This window comes from Eurosta solidaginis, chromosome 4 (assembly GCF_040869045.1).
Source record: "Eurosta solidaginis isolate ZX-2024a chromosome 4, ASM4086904v1, whole genome shotgun sequence".
Lineage (NCBI taxonomy): Eukaryota > Metazoa > Arthropoda > Insecta > Diptera > Tephritidae > Eurosta > Eurosta solidaginis.
The window spans coordinates 194,215,847-194,236,139 of record NC_090322.1 but is presented as its reverse complement, the minus strand read 5'-3'; the positions used below and the strand labels follow the sequence as shown (position 1 = coordinate 194,236,139).

Sequence of the window (20,293 nt, the reverse complement as noted above, 5' to 3'; positions counted from 1 at the left end):
ACCTTTCCGGCATCATTTCTGGATAATTTTCGGTATCCGTCCGGGATGCCGACGAGGTCACTTCGGGATTATTTCGGGATCATTTGGGATACCTACCGGCATCATTTCTGGATGGTTTTTGGGATTCGTCCGGGATCCCTTCGGGGTCATTTCGGGACTTTTTCTCGACTAATACGGGATCATTTGCGGACCCTTTCGGCATAATTTCTGGATAGTTGTCGGGATCCGTTCGGGATCCCGTCACGGTCATTTCGGAACTATTAGGGGATCATTTGAGGACCTTTCCGGCATCATTTCTGGATAGTTTTTGGAATCCTTTCGGGATCCCGTCAGGGTCATTTCGGGGCTTTTTCGGGATCATTTAAGGATGGCTTTCAGGATTCGTCCGGGAACCCGTCAGGGTAATTTCTGGACTTTTCCGAGACTATTTCGGGATCATTTTGGGACCTTCCCAAGATCATTTCTGGATGGATTTCGGGATTTGTCCGGGATGCCCTCAAGGTCATTTTGGGACTATTAGGTGAGCATTTGAGGACCGTTCCGGCATCACTTCTGGATGGTTTTCGGTATCCGTTCAGATTCCCGTCGGAATAATTGCGGGACTTTTTCGGGATCATTGGGGTCCCTTCCAAAATCATTTCTGGATGGTTTTTGGGATTCGTCCGGCATCCCGTCGGGGTCATTTCGGGACTTTTTCTCGACTAATACGGGATCATTTGCGGGCCCTTTCGGTATCATTTCTGGATAGTTGTCGGGATCCGTTCGGGATCCCGTCAGGGTCTTTTCGGAACTATTGGGAGATCATTTGAGGACCTTTCCGGCATTATTTCTGGTTAGTTTTCGGGATCCTTTCCGGGTCCCATCAGGGTCATTTCGGGACTTTTTCGGCATCATTTAAGATTGGTTTTCAGGATTCGTCCGGTATCCGTCAGGGTAATTTCTGGACTTTTCCCAGACTATTTCGGTATAATTTTGGGACCCTCCCAAGATCATTTCTGGATGGATTTCGGGATCTGTCCGGGATGCCGTCAGGGTAATTTTGGGACTATTAGGTGATCATTTGAGGACCTTTTCGGCATCACTTCTGGATGGTTTTCGGTATCCGCTCAGGATCCCGTCGGAATTATTGCGGGACTTTTTCGGGATCATTTGGTGTCCCTTCCGGCATCATTTCTGGCTGGTTGTTGGGATTCGTCCGGCATCCCGTCGGGATCATTTCGGGACTTTTTCTCGACTAATACGGGATCATTTGCGGGCCCTTTCGGCATCATTTCTAGATAGTTGTCGGGATCCGTTCGGGATCCCGTCGGGGTCTTTTCGGAACTATTAGGTGATCATTTGAGGACATTTCCGGCATCATTTCTGGATAGTTTTCGGGGTCCAGTCAGGGTCATTTCCGGACTATTTCGGGATCATTTTGGAATCCTTCCGGAATCATTTCTGTATGCTTTTCGCGATCCATCGTGGATCCCCTCGGAGCCATTTCGGAACTTTTTCTGGAGTTAGTCGGGATAATTTAGGGACCCTTCCTGGATATTTTCTGGATGGTTTCTGAGATCCGTCCGGGAGCCCGTCAGGGTGATTTCGGAACTTCTTCGGGACTATTTCGGGATCAATTTGGTACCCTTCAGGCATCATTTCTGTGTGGTTATCTGGATAAGTCTAGAATCGTGTCGTTGTCATTTCGGGTTTTTTTGGGACTACTTCGGGAACTTTTGGAAACACTTCCGGGGCGTTTCTGGATGGTTTTCGGGATCCGTCCGCGATAGCGTCGGGGTCATTTCGTGGCTTTTTCTGGATAATTTCGTTATCATTTTGGGATCCTATCAGGTTATCAGCTCATATAGTTCTTTTTTTTACTCAATTACAAAAATAAAATGCATTAGACAGAAAAAAAATTTTAAACAGATAACTTTATAAGCAGGCTAACGTGAATAGCCCACATATTTCATTTTCTCCTTGCGGACGGGGCCGCGGGTAAAGGCTAGTATATTATAAATGGCAAAGTTTGGATGTTAAGATGTTTGGATGTTTGGATGTTTGTCCAGACGTTTGTCTTTGTGACTCAATCACGCAAGAACGGCTGGACGGATTTGGATGAAATTTGGCACACATATAGCCAATAGTCTAGAAGGATCTACTAGCTATATATTTTTGAAAAGGGGCGTGGTCCCCGCCCCCTAGGAACAGTTATAATTTAATTATTATATTTTTTCGTCTTTGCGATTGAATCACGCCAGAATGGCTACACGGATTTTGATGAAATATGGGACACAGACAGTAGTCTACTAGCGAATTTTTTTTCGAACATGGAAAGAGGGGTGGGGGTCCCACGACCTCTTCGAGCAATTACTTATTAATAATTTTTACCAATTATAACTTTACATATACTGGCCTTCACCAATATCACAGACTCAGGGGTCAAATAAGTCGAAGGCTTATAAAGTAAGCAGTGACACCCTCCGCCCCCTTCCCCCCTTTATCTTCCACTCTGGTGTAAAATCTATAAATTGTTATAACTCAATATAAATTTTCTCCTAAATCAATAGTTTTTGGTATCTGGCATATACAGATCGAGATCTAGACAATTTTGGAGGAACGATCAGTGGTCCTCTCCTTTTATCCCCGCCATCCGCCCTCCTTCAATTGTTTTTATTAGCACGCTTTTATTAGCTTTACCTGTACGTTTCTATGTAACTTTTCATTCGCTCCTGCGCCTGCTGCCTTATTAACATGGTTTTATAATTAGCTTCACCTTATTTGTAATCCCGTAAGGGTCATATCGAGGCCCTTCCGGGATCATTTCTAGATGGTTTTCGGGATCGGTCCGGGATCCCGCCGGGGTAATTTCGGGACTATTTCGGGATCATTTTGGGACCCTTCCGGGATCATTTCTGTATAGTTTTCGGGATCCGTCCGGGATCCCGTCGGGGTTATTTTGAGACATTTTCGGGACTATTCCGGAATCATTTCGGGACTATTTCGCGATCTTTTGGGGACCCTTCCGGCATCATTTCTGGATGGTTTTCGGGATCCGTCCGGGATCCCGTCGGGGTACTTTCGGGATCATTTGCGTACCTTCGAGAGATAAATTCTTGATGGTTTCCGGGATCATTACGGGACTTTTTCGGGGTTATTTGGAGTCCCTTTAGGCATCATTTCTGGATGGTCTTCGGGATTCGTCCGGCATCCCGTCGGGGTCATTTCGGGCCTTTTTCGCGACTAATACGGGATCATTTGGGAACCCTTTCGGCATCATTTCTGGATAGTTTTCGCGATCCGTCGTTGATTCCCTCGGAGCCATTTCGGAACTTTTCTGGAGTATGTCGGGGTCATTTGGGGACTTTTTCCTTGTCATTTGGGGGCTCTTCCGGCATCATTTCTGGATGGTTTTCGGGATCCGTCCGGGATCCCGTCGGGGTCATTTCGGGACTTTTTCTCGACTAATGCGGGATCATTTGGGGACCCTTTCGGCATCATTTCTGGATAGTTTTCGGGATCCGTCCGGGATCCAGACGGGGTCATTTCGGGACTTTTTCGGGATCATTTGGGGTGCCTTCCGGCATCATATCTTGATGTCAGGGTCATTTCGGGACTATTAGGCGGATCATTTGGGGTACCTTCCGGCATCATTTCTAGATGGTTTTCGGGATCCCGTCGAGGTCATTTCGGGACTATTTCGGGATCATTTTGGTGTACCTTCCGGTATCATCTCTAGATAGTTTTCTGGATCCCGTCGGGGTCACTTCGGGACTTTTTCTCGACTGATACGGGCTCAAATGGGGACCATTTCTGGATAGTCTGCGGGATCCGTCCGGGATCCCGTCAGGGTCATTTCGGGACTATTAGGGGATCATTTGAGGACCTTTCCGGCATCATTTCTGGATAGTTTTCGGGATCCGTCCGGGATCCCGTCGGGATAATTTCGGGACTTTTTCGGGGCTATTTCGGGATCATTTAGGGTATTTTCCGACATCATTTCAGTATGGTTTTCGGGATCCATCCGGGATCCCGTCGGGGCCATTTCGGTTTCATTTGGTGTCCCTTCCGGCATAATTTCTGGATGGTTTTCGCGATCCGTCAGGAATCCCGTCGGGGCCACTCCTGTACTTTTTCGGGACTAATACGGGATGATTTGGCGAGCCTTTCGGTATCATTTCCGGATGGTTTTCGGGATCTGTACGGGAACCCATAATGGTAATTTCGGGACTTTTTCGGGACTATTTCTGAATCATTTTGGGACCCTTCCTGGTTAATTTCTTGATGATTTTCGGGATCTGTCCTGGAATTTTAGTATCATCTTGGGACCCTTCCGGGATCATTTTAGGTCTCTTCGCAACCGGTAGTTCAGCACGCATGCCTTTTTAAATTATGAGCTTTTATGGCCGTGGATTTGCTGCTAATTATTCGTGATTAAAATTGGGTATGTTTTATCTTCAATCTAACACAGCTGTTTCGTTCTATAATCGTGCAAGGAACAGTTATAACTATAATTACACTTTTTGTAATATTTTAACCAACTAAATACCCCAAAAAGCAACACTATTTTCATCTAAAAAATTCTCTTTGGTGTTAGCTAATTGTAGTTTCACTCCTTTATTCTATGAGTAGTAATTCTTTCACCCCTTTCATATCAGTTAATTTAATTTAAAAACAAAATGTATTTTTTTAATTCGAAAAAACTGTATTGTACTATTCATGAAAGCGTGCCTTTCAGCTTATCTTCTCATTTAGTTCTTTTTTTTACTAAATTACAAAAATAAAATACATTAGACAAAAATAATTTTTAAACAAATAACTTGGTAAGCAGGCTAACGTGAATAGCACATATATTTTTTTTTCTCCTTGCGGACGGGGCCGCGGGTAAAGGCTAGTTGAATAATAAAGGCAGTTTTCTACATTAAGACGCTTATTGAGATCAATCTTCCCTACAAAATTCGAATCTATTATTATTTCATTAGTAGCTAATCGAATGCCTAATGAAGTCAAAAGCACAATGCAACTCTGTTGGCAGCGTTCCGCTTCCGTTTCCGCTTCTTAGTTTTCAAATCAAATGTCATTGTCTGCATGGCGGAACGATACAAGGTGGCCGCATCGAACAGCTGATTATAACCTTTTTTATTTGATTTGATACATCAACTACCGGTGCAGTACGATTTTGACATTTGCCCATCGAATTTACAAGTACATGGATTTTTTTTTGTTTGTAGGTATGTCACCATGCTCCCACCTTGTATCGTTCCGCCATGATTGTCTGTCTCATAAAATGTAAGGCGCGATAACCTCCGAAGAGATCTAAGGCCGAGCTTCTCTTCCAATTTGCGTCGTGCTCCTCTTGATTTTTCCCTACAAATTGGCCGGACGGGACCTACATGTTTTATGCCGACTCCGAACGGCATCTGCAAGGCAGATGAGTTTTCACTGAGAGCTTTTCATGGCAGAAATACAATCGGAGCGCTTGCCAGACACTGCCGAGGGGCGACCCCGCTTAGAAAAATTTTCTTCTAATTGAAAAATCTTATTTCTAAAATTTTGATGTTGCTTTGCCCGGGAGTTGAACCCAGGGCATACGGTGTGATAGGCGGAGCACGCTACCATCACACCACGGTGGCCGCCACCGTCTGTCTCATCCTTCATACTAATCGAGCAGTTACTTCTGTGTGAAAGCAAAAAATTTACGATTTCATTAGCAGGTGAAATGAGATCATTAAGTTTCTGTGTGAAAACAGTATAAGCAATGCATATAATTGTGTTAGCGTACGCAAACTGATCGTCATGTTGGATTCCTTAGATATTGAAGGAACCTACAAAGAGTGGATTTGAAATTTACTGAGCCTTATAATGTTATGCTTAGGTAAGGAGAAAATAGAAGTCACTAATGGCCTGCCTCAAGGTAGTTGTCCCTCCCCACTTCTCTTTAATATATGTATACATGTACGTCTGGACCACACAACATTGAAGATGACAAAACAAAAATATTTCAATATGCTGATTTTCTTATTAAAGACTTTCCAGCAAACGGATTGTATTGATGTTAGCAAACGAGAATATTTATTTAAACTGTACTGAAATTTTTCTGACGAAATATATATATACAATATGTATACGACAAAAAGCTTGCTTAGTTTTTTACAAAAATTTTCAAATTTAAAATAACGCAAAGTAAAACTGAACAGTATACGTACAATATTGATTGTTATGTTTTACATAAGTTTGCAAAGTTAAAATAACGCAAAATAAATGTTTAGTAAATGCAACGTTAAATTGAGTTTTCTAACAAATGTCAGGATATCAACCTTTCTTTTAATGCAGATAAAGCTAAAATTCTGTATCTTTCTAGATCAAATAATTGAAACATTCAAACTTTTACTCAAGGTAACCTAATACAAGAAGTCAGGGCTCTTCGTCTTCTAGGCAGAACAATTAACTCATCTCTTACGGTCAGTGAGCATTACAATAACGTAATCAAAGCATCGCACAAAAACGGCAATCTATTAAATGCCTTACCACCATCAAGGCCGGATTACACCCTCAAGTTGCCCTCAAATTTTTGAGATCACTTGTAAGACCTAAAATTGAGTACTGCAGAACTACAACATACAACTGTCCAAAAACAACAAATTCCAAAATACAAATTTATCAGAATAACTTTTTAAGACTATGTCTTGGCTTGACTCCGTCTACACCTATTCCACTAATTTATGCGTTAGCTAATGAGCTACCCCCAGAAAGTAGGGCTAAGTGGTTAACCGCCAAAGAAGTTACAAAAATTCTATGTCATGATAAATCATTCAAGGATTTACTATACAAATATTCTAATATTAACACTAGTTATGGAAAAATTTTCTCTGAGTTCAAACATGTGTTTGACAGATTGTGTGAAGTGAATAGCTATGTCCACTCGCCCAATTTGCGCATCATCAAGGACTCACTATATGACAAAAAAAAAGTAACATACCTACTGAAGCCACTAAAACTATATACACACATATACTTAATAAATACATACACGACAGCCATAAAATCTTCTTTACAGATTTATGGCTGATTCTTTTTAGACAGTGATAAAAAATTAATTGAATATTTTTATATATTAAACAATAAATTTTCGGAGAATACAAACAAAGTGTCGCTTTGTTACCTATTTGGGTCTACACATCGTAGAAGGATCACGTTGCCACTCTCTAAAACGACCTTCAGTGATAACACATTGCCCATTTTTTAAAATTGCACCGAAGAAAAAAATGTTTTCAACGGACAGATAAACCTTAAAGTTTACTTGAGAAAACGACTTAAAAACAATTGAAAAATATTAATTTAATATCGCCGCTATATCAGTGGTTTTAGACAAACGGCTTCTAATTACAAATATCTTTGAAATTATTGTGTGCTTAAGCAATACTGAATCCTCTACCTGCAGAGCGTTTCCGTTTTTTATGATATTTTAAATTGTTCGCCTCTTTATATTATTACGCGAACTTTATTTTAGTTTAATAATAGCATTTGTTTCTTAACTTACTAATGTATAACTATTTGAATTAAGAATGTAATAATACTCTTAAAAATACTCTACACCTCAAAACAAAAATATTTCTTTCTAGTACCAAGTCTCTTTCAATTTCAGTCTTCTTTCTTTCTTTTTAGTATTTGATAAAAAAAACTCAATAATCTCATACAAAACTAGCGTTCTTACTACAAAGCGCAAGCCGAAAAGAAACTATATTGGAAAGCCCGATTCTGTTACAGTATTGAAATTAATCGATTTGAACAACAGTGTAAGAGCACAGTTTTAATTGATTTAGTGAACAGTTACTGCAGTATAATTCATTTTTTTTTTTTTTTTTGTAATGTGCAATTTCACTACAAACACAACTATGGATTATTTGAGTTTTAAATCCATATTCATATAGAAAATGTTGGAATTTTTATAACAATAGTCAGTTACTCAGAGCCGGAATGTTGGTGTTAGTCAAAACTTTGCTCTCAAAAGGTAGTGGAAAACAAGGCCTTGGCGAGTAATTAAAAAAGCTTCATAAAAAAAACTTAAAAAAATACACTTGCGAATAAAATATAGCAGATGAACTTCTTTCCAAATTTAACAGTTATTTTCTTCCGTTTTTATTTCATTTTTTTCATTCCAGCATCTAGACTCCCTGAGTCTGCTGGCAGCTGCTTAACGTTAGCATTTAACGCGTCTGTTGGACACTACCTAAGTGCTCCTGATAGCCCCTCACAGGCTGCCCCCTTGTACGTTGTTTGGGGTTTTTCATGTTTTAATGCTTTTCCAGGCCTGGCCTATCGCATCTACAATCGCCAGCCGCAGATATAATAAGACTAAATAGCGTTATTTTAGAATATCGTTTAAAAGTAAATCCAAAATTTACCGTTAATTGAAGCGTCACTGCTCTATTAAATTGATTCCACGCCTAGTTGTTGTTATTGCAAAAATTCTAGCTATTGGAGTTGAATTGCAGAGTTACTCATAGAAATTTAAGCAGCAAAGAGAAAATGCTCTTGTAAATAAAGAAGCTGATCACCACGTGAACATGAAATTTGTTTACCGATAACTCACCATCGCAATTAAGGAAAATTTGAAAATAATTATTTTATAACATTTAAATATTTTTCTTTAATAATTAAAGCAATTTTTTTTAAATCATAGTTTAGTTTTTCGGTTAAGGTGGACTTTTCTGTGGAAGTTCCCATATATGTATGTATGTTTGCATATCGGGTAGCTAATATAGATATATTTGCTAAAGGCCACATCATATATGACGCCGTAACACTTTGCGTTGCAGTCACGTGCACCACTATATAATACCAAAAATTTCACAAAGGCAATTAGGTTTACTGTCACTCACTAAGGCGAATGAATGCTCTTATATAATTCGAATTCTGGTTCACAGGAGAATAACGAGTCGCTGCAATATACATTATATAGGGGCATATTCGTATTTCTGTTCCGATGTTTCCTATATAAGGGATCTTGAAAAACATTTTCACTAAAGAGTAAATCTTGAACTTGTTCTATTTTTTTCGAATTTGTTTCTTTGAATTAAACATAAAACATACATTAATATGCGTTTGTATGTACATGTATGAAGGTATCACTGTGACACAATTGCAGATCGTAAAATTGCTTGTGTTTTTTTTTTTTAAGCCACCACAAGACACAGCAGGTAGAATTGAAATTGCGCCTACCCAAAAGTTCGACCTAAAGGGGGGGACATCAGAATTCGTTTTAGAGGTATGGTTCCTTCGGCAAAGTTTCTTATTTTGATCTCTAGAATACGATTTTCACAGAGCAATAGGCGATTTTTTTGCCTCCCCACAAATCGACCCGGCCTAATGTATGTGTTTACGGGCAATTCTCAATAAATTTTTTATACAATCTGACAACGTGAAAACATGTCATTCGGTATTTTTCTTTCTAATTGAATTTTTACTCTAGATTTCATTTGTAAACAAAGATCGCTCCGTACGATATAATTAATTAAATATGCCTAGGCCTGCTGCATAAAGCCACATCGTAAGTATTGGTTTTAAGCTCCAGTTTAAAACTTGTACTTTGTTAGACTAAAACCTATTGACCTGCAAAACAGTACACACCAATAGTTTCTGAAAATTCTAAGTAGAAATTTACATATAATCACACATTTTTTTAAAAGCTTCTCAAAATTTTTCGAAAATGTTTTTGAAGTTGGTGTGCATACATTTTTTCAAAGAAGTAATGCCAATTTCACATAGAGGTTTAATGAAATAATTTGTCAAGTTTTCTACATATTTTTGAATTTTAATTTTTATGAACATGTTTTATTTTTGTATGTGCAGTTAAAAAAATAAGAGGAAAAACTAAAAAAAAGGAATCATTTAAAATAAAACTTTTTGGATCGTAGTTTCCAACAAAGCAATGCCACTGAAAACGGCGAGTGTACCGGCGTTCTTTAGCGGTCGTAGTAAAGCGGTACCGCTTTCCGAGGAAACCAAGCCTTAATCGAGTGATAAATCCAATCGGTTTTGCTTGATGCTTCGAATTTTATTGATAATGTAACAAATAATAATCAAAAATAAATTATTTTCAAAAATTTACGAAAAATAGAAAAACAAGAAAAAATTTCAAAATTTAATTTTCGCTGCAAAAGACAATAAGGCTTTTTCGAAAATAGGCACATATTTGGTTAGGTGCAATATCTATGGGTAGTTGCGCATGAATTTTATTTTGATTGTATATATAATTAAGAAAGAAACGGTTGCGTTCCATTTTAACTATTTTTTGTAAAAATTAAATATTTTTTTGGAGCTGCTGACAGATGTTCGCATAATGAAAGAAAAGGCCCTGTATGAAAAGGGAAACTTAATTATTTCATTAAACAGAATTGTGATTCGATTAAGTTTCTGTGTGAAAACGGTATAAGGTTTTTTTCTTCTGAAATTAGCTTAAATAAGAAAACAACTGGGAAATTTTGTAAATATTTTTTTTTTTTGCTTATATTTTAGTTTTCACAAGTGTATGCTTAAAAAAAAAATACGATTAAGTTAGACTACCCTATATCCCAAACTATTGTTTAACCCCTCACACACTCTAATTCAAATTAATTATACCCTTTTACTCAAAACAAAATTGTATATAATTTTATATATATACATTTCCTTCGACGCTAATTTTGTCCTAGTTTTGTTAACTAAAAAGTTTGTTATTTTTAATTGAAGTTCAATAAACCTTTCAGCAGTTTGATTAACCTAAAGACTTGGCACTGATATATAACACATATTTGTATTTTATCTACGTATTTAATTAATTATAATACTCATCAACTCATAACCATCTGCACTGCAGGAGTGTAGAGTAATATTTTTTAAAAAGAAAAAAAAATAAATAAAAAAATGAGCATAGAAATAAATGCAAATTAATAATATAAATGCAGTAAACATAAACTCGTAGAATGCTAAAATTTGCGGCGTCACTGACATTTAAAAAAAATACTTTTTTTTACGAAATTTTGTTCGAAAAGTTAATTAAGGAAAATAAATACGTATTAAATATGCTTACATTCAGTTGGTTATATTCTCCACTCTATTTGCTGGCATGAGTCCACTACCACCAACATTACCCATAACATTATTAACAGCATTATTACTTGCCACGACGCCGCTATTATTGTTTATTAATCCAGTGTTACCTTCACTTTCGCTTTTCCATGATGATACTGGAATGTGCGGTGCTGGTAAACAATTCCGTAATGTTTGTACAATTTGAATTGTATCTAAAAGTGCTGAAATTGGTGAAATGAGTGGATATATTAATTACTTAATAGATTAGGGTTTTAATACATAAAGATTATATTAAAGATATGGAGCCCATTTCTAAATAATTTTTGCCTTGGAGATTTTCCTCATTCTCATATAAAAAACCATGGAGACCAGGAAAAACTCGACGGAGATTTTTTTAAATTGGTTTCATAATAACACAAATATGTTCTATAAGATATTGTGGCGAATTTTAACATCACTAAGCTGTTATTAAATAAATACACAACAACAAAAACATTAAGGCACGCTACATAAACACATTAATCATCATTTACACACATATATAGAAGGCGACGAAGAGATTACTCACACACATGTAGTCATCAGCAGAAGTAGTTACTCACCCATACACACGCATATGGCTATAAGAGAAACATAAACTACAAATAGGTATACATGTATATATCTAATAACCAAGCAAGGAATACAATTTTTCTGGAATACAGTTTCGCGGAATGACTAGACCTTAGGAGAAATGGATGAAGGAGAAAACTGAGAGTATTAAAGCAGCGCAAGCTGAGGAATCAGTAATCAGTTTGATTTGAACACGCTGTTGTGAAGTACGTGATATTGAAGTATAATTGTACTACTCCCAAGTAGACTTAATAAAGACCATATTGCAATACTGAATATTGGAGTGATTTATTCAAAAGTTTAGCGATTCGAACGTTTGCAGAATGTGTACAATAACCAGGATTTCCCAATAATCGTTACAATATATTATATCTACTCTGACCTTTATTATATTTTTTTCTTTTTCGGTCAGATTTATTGTGTTACTTTTAGTCGTTTTGGTCGTTTTTCTAGTGGCTTTTGTTTATTTTTTAAAGTAACTAGATTACCCGGCAGACTTTGTTCTGTCCGAAAATTGGTTTTACTACATTTCAACAGTGATCCGCGCATCTCCTCTTCACTCTCTCTCATTCTCTTCTTCTTTATCTTAAATTTTTCTTCTTAATGTTGTTATTTTTGTAACAGTGCTTCGCCCCATCCAATAGGTGCGACTACTCATGGACATAGAGATCCGACGCGTTTTAGTGGATTTCTCGGAGGACCTTTTTGTGCTCTTTTTCATCATACGGCTTAGTTCTCAGCTGACTTATTTCCTCATAATGCTAACGGAGATGAATTCTTAGGTCCCTGGGAGGCAGGGCTTCTTCAATCAGTTACCTGTTGGGGTGCCCAGGCTTCTGGGTATTCAGCAAAAACTGGTCAACGTTTCATTTCTCTCCCTTATGTGCAATTCTATCGTCTCATTGTATAAATGATGTTCTGTGGACATAAGGAGGAGTTCTGCTGAAAGCGGTGTTTTGACAGTTATTTTTTCCAATGAGTAACACTTAGGCTCGGCGACCATATCAGGGACGCGTAGCATGCAAGCAGCCGGCCCATTTGCTTTGTAAGTGATACTGAGCCTCCCTTTATCTTTATCCCAAGTGGTGCCGGTAAGAGTATTGAGGATTTTATTACGACTATGGTATGGATTTTAGGTACAATTGCAGATGCATGCTCGCCAAAATGTAGATCGTTATCGAACGTTGTTGTTGTTGTTGTTGTAGCGATAAGGTTACTCCCCGAAGGCTTTGGGGAGTGTTATCGATGTGATGGTCCTTTGCCGGATACAGATCAGGCACGCTCCGGTAACACAGCACCATTAAGGTGCTAGCCCGACTATCTCGGGAACGATTTATATGGCCACATTAAACCTTCAGGCCATCCCTCCGTCCCCACCCCCAAGTTCCATGAGGAGCTTGGGGTCGCTAGAGCCTCGTCTGTTAGTGAAACAGGATTCGCCGCGGATAGGTGAGGTTGACAATTGGGTTTGGAGAAGCTATATATTACGCTGGCAACCTGAAGGGTTGCGCTACACAGCCCCTTGAATCTGGTATTTTAGTCGCCTCTTACGACAGGCATACCTACCGCGGGTATATTCTGATCCCTTAACCCGCTGGGGAGTTATCGAACGTCACACCCAGTATTATGGGAAGTTGACAGTCCGGAGCGTAATGCCATCGGGAAGTGGATGACTAAAATGGTCGACATTTGTTTTATGTACATATGTTGTATATAAGGTCGCTGTGATTTGATCGGTGACAATGTCAGGTTTCGAGAGGCGAAGAAGAGATTAGGGAGATGGTCGTTTTCTCAATCACAAACATAGCTCATCAATGGGTGTACCAATTTTGTCAGTCATCGGCGTAGGATACAATGGTTACTGCTTCCGTTGGCGAAGGCAGCTTCGATATATAGAAGTAAAACAAAGGAGGCGAAAAAAAACACCACCCTCTGGTACCCCCTGTTTAAAGGATTCAAGGGGTTGTGTAACGCAATATATAGCTTCTCCAACCCAATTGTCAACCTCACCTTCGAGCGGCGAATCCCGTTTCACTAACAGACGAGGCTCTGGCGACCCCAAGCTCCTCATGGGAGCTTGGGGGTGGGGATGGAGGGATGGCCTGAAGGTTCAATGTGGCCATATAAATCGTTCCCGAGATGGTCGGGCCAGCACCTTAATGGTGCTGTGTTACCGGAGCGTATCGCATCTGTATCCGACAAAGGACCATCACATCGATAACACTCCCCAAAGCCTTCGGGGAGTAACCTAACCGCTACAGCAACAACAACAACAACCCCTTGTTTAATTCTTGTAGGGGGAAGGGTTACCATTCCAAGTCTTGCAGTAACGTGCCATGGTTGACTGTATCAAAAGCTTCTGATAATCCTAGCGCTACGAGTACTATTCTGGGGTGGGGTTTTTCATTCAATACGCCAATTATTTGTGTGTTAATGGCGTTTAGCGCGGTGGTATTGCTATGTAGTTTTGGAAAGCCATGCTGATAATTGGCAAGGCGCGGGTTACGGTGAAATATAGGAACAGGATGGCTTCTAGTTTCTTGGCTACTGGCGATAGGTGAGGAAACGATGTGATTCTCCTACGTTAGCTGGTTCCCAGGGTTTAGTAGCGGTACCACCTACGCCATTTTAAATTTTTCGGGGATGGCGAAGGTGGACAAAGTCAAGTTTGAGACATGTGCTAGATATTTGAGTCCCTCATTGCCAAGCTAGACAAAGAAGTACCCCTGTACCAAAAGAACAGGGCGTCCCCTGGTTCACTTCACGAGAAGATAAGAAAGAAAATGGACCCAACTGTGAATCTTAAGCATCCTCAAATCCACTTGAACACGCACACAAATAATAAAAAAAAACACACGTACAGGGTAGCTTTCCGTTATTCGAAAGTCGACACTCGTCGGTTAGAATCTTCAGTTCGATATCAAAGGCTTAACGAGACCGTTTGGTTTTCGCATCATGGTGTGAGTACTTTAGTTTTCATATTTCAAAGAGTTCAGAAATTTGTTTGAAGCTATCAAATATATTCTATTGTGAACAGTGTGTTTTAACTTTTCTTTAAAAAAAAATCATAAATAATTTCGAAAGCATACATTTCCAACTTACGCATATGCAATTCGATAGCTAATTACGTGTGGAACAGTTTTTATCGAACGTTGGGTACGACGCGTCGTCATTTTGTGTTATGGAAAGCGAAAACGATCATTTCATACTCGTTCTTCTTCGATATCGAATTACGGAAAGCCACTCCAGAAGAAATATGTCGTTAGCTTCATCCGCACAGGCCCTAACCAACAGATTTTCGAAACTGTGCTTTTGACTCAGTGCAGTGAGGAACTATGTAACCAAAGTAACTATAAGCGCTTTCTAATAAATTATTTCTCTTCATATTACAATTTATTTACTAATTTTTTTCCTAAATTGTCTACCTAATTATAGTTTTAATCACCTGTCTATAATATGTCTACTATATCTATTAGAGCGGGTCAAATTGTATAGGAAAATGGGGAAAAAAACGTCAGGTGCACATCCAGTTTCTGAATCTATGGGTCATACTGAGTAATATTGTCCATGGGACCATAGGTCTGAAATGAATTTCGAGCCTCTCTAATTTTGTTAGAAAATTTTATATCCCAATCCGAATCCGAATTTGACATTTATTTTCATGTATTTTATTTGTGAGAGCCGCTTTTCGAATTGGGATATAAAATTTTCTAACAAAATTAGGGAGGCTCGAAATTCATTTCAGATCTATGGTCCCATGGACAATATTACTCAGTATGACCCATAGATTCAGAAACACACGGATAGGTGCGGTTGACAATTGAGTTTGGAGAAGCTGTGTATTGCGCTGGCAACCTGAAAGGGCTGCACTACACAAACCCTTTGAATCCGGTATTTTAGTAGCCTCTTACGACAGGCATACCTATCGCGGGTATATTCTAAGCCCCTAACCGGCTGGGGCCAAACTTGGTAGGTGTGTTGACCTTATGACGCAGAATAGAAAATAAATAATATTTTGGACAATAGGCGTGGCATCGCCCACTTTTAAAAGAATGTAATTTAAAAGTTTTGCAAGCTGTAATTTGGCAGCTGAGTATGTAATGTTCGGTTACATGAACTTAGCCTTCCTTAATTGTTATACTAAAATTTTTTCAATTTAGGTAAACATATGACACTGTTTGTTGTACTATAAAAGATATATTATCTCACTGTAGTAATGTAAATTCTAATAATAAATGAAATGAAAACGACTGATTAAGGTATGTTATATTAAAAGACACCCCTGTAAAACTTTGTAAGGTTAGAACCAATAACAACGGCGTTATACCATTTTTAAAACGCCACTTCTGTATGTAGTTAATAATGTAGAAATCAACTTTTTTTCTCCTGTTGAATTTTAAATTTAGGGCCTTTGTGAATTAACCCAACGTTACATATTAAGAATGTGTCTTTTGTTGCGATTCATTTAAGAACGAATCTTCCAGACGGAAAAATTGTTGTTGTTGTTGTTGTTTTTGTTGTAGACAGTGTTGAACCCCATTTAATTTGTTGCGTCCCTCCCACGAAAAAAGTGTGAGAAGGATGTGTCCTTACTTCTAATACGTATTCAGTAAAAATGAATTAATTGTATATTCCTGTTTTATTAAACAAATAACTAAAAACTTACTTTTTTGCAAGCTTTCGCTTTGTTTGCCATATGGCTTACACATAGATGGACGTATATATGTTTTCATTCGTGCCATATTCCGCATGAGCTCGGTAAAAATACGTACAATTTTATCTTGGCCCACTGGTAAAATGTCGCGATTATTTTCTGGTGCAGTCCAGGCACCATTATGTAATGCCAACAAGTCCTTATTCGATTCAATCGATTCCAAATTGGAGCTACAATACAAAATTATGATTATTATATTTTTTTGTCAAAACGCAATAACTGTAGTATATACTGCATTCTTACCGCAAAAGCTCCGCACTTTTCTGCACAGTTTGTTCAGTTGAATGCGATGAGCTTGATGATGAGGAGTGGTTGGAGTGAGCACTTGGAGATTGTGATGGTGGTGCCAATGGGTGTACATTATTGCCGCCACTGCTTCCACCACTGGCACCACTCACACAACCAATAGTGTTGCTATTACCAGAACTACTGGCGATATTAGTGGGTGCAGAACTGCTGTTGCTAATGTTATTGGTGATGCTGTTATTGTTAATATTGTTCGAAGTATTTGACGATAAATGTACTGAACTGTTTGTATTAATGCCAATACCACTGTTACCGCTACTGTTGTTATTGCTGCTGCTGCCTCCGCCACCACTTCCTCCTACAGTCATACCACTACTACTGTTACTTATGCCACTACCAGCAGCAATAGCGGATGCGCATGCTGCAGCAGCCGCGGCAGCAGAAGATGTTGGTCCCATTGCAGAATTGCCGGCTACCTGTGCAGCCGCTGCGGCAATGGCGGCAACCTAAGGAAATTTACAAAATGACCTTTTTATATTAAGGTAATCGTTATAAATTGTAAGTTCAACCTATTTGTATGTATAGTTTTCTTTAAATAAGTATTGAATATTCATTAAATGGGCTATTCAAGTAGGCGTTATCTGTTTATCTGTTTTATACTCAGCGTGCTTTGCACACAGAGTATATTAACTTAGATTGGATAACGGTTGGTTGTACAGGTATAAAGGAATCCAGATAGATATAGACTTCCATATATCAAAATCATCAGTATCGAAAAAAATTTGATTGAGCCATGTCCGTCCGTCCGTCCGTTAACTCGATAACTTGAGTAAATATCGAGATATCTTCACCAAATTTGGTACACGAGCTTATCTGGACCCAGAATAGATTCGTATTGAAAATTAGCGAAATCGGATGATAGCCACGCCCACTTTTTAAAAGGGTCGTAGACGAATGAAATAAGCTATATCTTTGCAAAAATGAGCTGTATATCAATGGTATTTTATTTCCCAAGTGGACTTATAACAATAAATAGGAAAAATTTCAAATTTTAAAAATGGCCGTGGCACCGCCCCTTTTATGACTGAGCAATTTTCTATGTTTTGGGCAGGCATGCTTAACGAACGAAACGATATCATTTCGTTACGATAATCAACGCTAATAAACGAAACGAAGTCACTTCGTTTCGTTTATTAACGTTAAGATCGTCAAATTAACGTTAATTTGACGTTCTTAACGTTAATAAACGAAACGAAATGACTTCGTTTCGTTTATTAACGTTGATTATCGTAACGAAATGATATCGTTTCGTTCGTTAAGCATGCCTGGTTTTGGGAGCCGTAACTCGAAGAAAAATTAACGGATTGTAATAAAATTGGGTACACAAATTTTCCCTATAGCAGGAAATATTTTTAGAAAAAATGGGCGAGATCGGTTAAAGACCACGCCCACTTTTATATAAAAGATTTTTAAATGGCTCTTAGACGAAAATAATAAGCTATATCTTAGCGAAAAAGAGCTTTGTATCAATAGAATTTTACTTTCTAAACTGAATTATAACATTAAATTGGAAAACACTAAAATTTTTGAAAATAAGCTATATCTTTGCAAAAATGATCATAATATCAATGGTATTTCATTTCCCAAGTGGATTTATATAACAATAAATAGGCAAAACTTCAAATTTTAAAAAATGGGCGTGGCACCGCCCCTTTTCTGATAAAGCAATTTTCTATGTTTCGGTAGCCATAACTCGAAGAAAAATTAACATATCGTAACAAAATTGTGTACACATATTTTCCTTGAAGCGGAAAATATTTCTAGTAAAAATGGACGGGATCGGTTAAAGACCACTGCAACTTAGATATAAAAGAAGTTTAAAAGGGTCGTAGACTAGAATAATAAGCTATAACATAGCAAAAAATACTTACTTTACTTATCAGTTTTTATTGTAAGAGGAAATGGGGAGACATTTTTTTTTAAACGGGCGGTGCCACGTGTTATGTAGAAAAGTAATTTATCTGAATTGAAATATACAATTGAAGCTTAGGCTGAGTATATAAAGTTCGGTTACACCCGAACTTAGCCTTCTTTACTTGTTGTAGTTATTACATTTTTTACTCTTTTACTAAGACGAAATACATACATTGGAAAGAAATTATTTTTATACACATAAATCGATGATCAATGAGATGTCTATTCACATCAATTATTAACCGGTGTTAAGCTCATGAATTCTTAAAAATTAAATCCTACTAAAAATCTGAGTGTACTTAATATTGTTTTTTTTTTTTTGAGTATGATAACATGTTTAAATAAATGTATACCACCGATCACGGTATTTTTAGATTAGTGTACATACCCTAAAGTCATTAATGCCTTGCATTTGCAAATTAGCGGCCGCAGCAGCTACAGCTATTGGATCAAAATGTTTTGGATCCAATGATTGTAATACACGTTGTTTCTCCATAGCACTTAAATTATTAAATTTCTCCAAGCTTTGCTGTGCCAATGCGCGACTTTGTTGCTGTTGTAATAGTGCTGCAGTTAACTGTTGTTGCTGTTGTTGTTGAGCTACAGCTGCTGCCTGCGCTTGAGCCTGTTGTTGTTTTGCTGCAGCTGCAGCAGCCGCCGCTGCAGCTGCTGCTTGTTGTTGCTGTTGATGATGTGCGGCAGCTGCTGCAGCAGCACTAAGTTGTGATAATTGTGATTGTAAACTATTTTGTTGTTGCTTAGTAAGCATTTGTAATTGTGATGGCACTTTTGACGTAGACGCGTGGGTACTTGATGTACCTTTAGTTAAGTCAACTTCTCCGCTAACACCAGCGGAACCAACAACATTACCGCTACCACGCTCCGAACTACCAGATGATGCTGATGACACACCACTACTAGATGAGCCACCAGGTACCATTGAATGTTGCGATAGTGGTGGTAAATGTGACAAGTGCTGCAGGAAGTCGGCTGGATTAACGCCAGGAAATTGCTGTTCCATAAATGGCATAGGCGAGAGGCCTAAATGATTTTTGTAATAACGGCATGCAGGACTCGGACATGATTGCACCACTTCAATAATAAATTCCTTCTCCATACCAAAGTTTTCCCGTCCAATTGTATAAGATTCGAGGACGGCGCGTACAGTAGCCTCAACACTCAAATGTAATCCATGTGGTCCGGACATGTGCTTTAGCATGACAGCATTGGCAAAATGTTCAAATGGTAGAACAATTTTGCCATTTTCACGTAATATCAAACGTCCTTGAGCATCGAGTGTTAGACGATTGGCGAGCACTCTAGAATAACACAGTGAAAAATAAAATTCAAATACAGTAAACATGTATTAGAAATAGTTTACAATCAGATGGAAATAACAAGAATTAGCTTAGTTGAATTAAATTTTCAGTTCTTCCGTTTAGTCCCCCATCTAAGTACTAACCGCGCCCGACGCTGCTTAGTTTCGGTGATCGGACGAGAACCGTTGTATTCAGCGAGGTATGGTCGTTGGCCGTTTAGTAATTCCGTCTGCTGAATTTAAAGTACTTATACGGACTAGTCTGCGCCCCACTATTTTTAAAGGAAATGTAAACGGCATGTTTCTAATCCTGCCTCGCTCCAAGCTTAAACTTATAAATCTTGTGAATTTAAATTTTTTTATTTACTATGTCGGAA

General features: G+C 38.3%; 1 protein-coding gene across 4 annotated transcripts in view; it reads right to left on the bottom strand.

The window, feature by feature from the left end:
- LOC137250851 (uncharacterized) overlaps window positions 1-20,293 on the bottom strand; it is a 43,156-nt gene that overhangs the window by 20,645 nt on the left and 2,218 nt on the right. Inside the window, exons 3-7 of one of the 4 annotated variants that reach the window (XM_067784455.1) lie at window positions 18,987-19,917; window positions 16,622-17,130; window positions 16,331-16,548; window positions 11,051-11,273; window positions 6,419-10,964 (exon numbers count right to left, since the gene is read on the bottom strand). In XM_067784455.1, the coding sequence (XP_067640556.1) occupies window positions 11,053-11,273; window positions 16,331-16,548; window positions 16,622-17,130; window positions 18,987-19,917 (1,879 nt within the window). In that variant the 3' untranslated portion in view covers window positions 6,419-10,964; window positions 11,051-11,052. Of the gene's footprint in view, window positions 1-6,418; window positions 11,274-15,969; window positions 16,260-16,330; window positions 16,549-16,621; window positions 17,131-18,986; window positions 19,918-20,293 lie in introns of those variants that run through there. The other 3 variants (XM_067784456.1, XM_067784454.1, XM_067784457.1) reach the window with 3 other exon arrangements.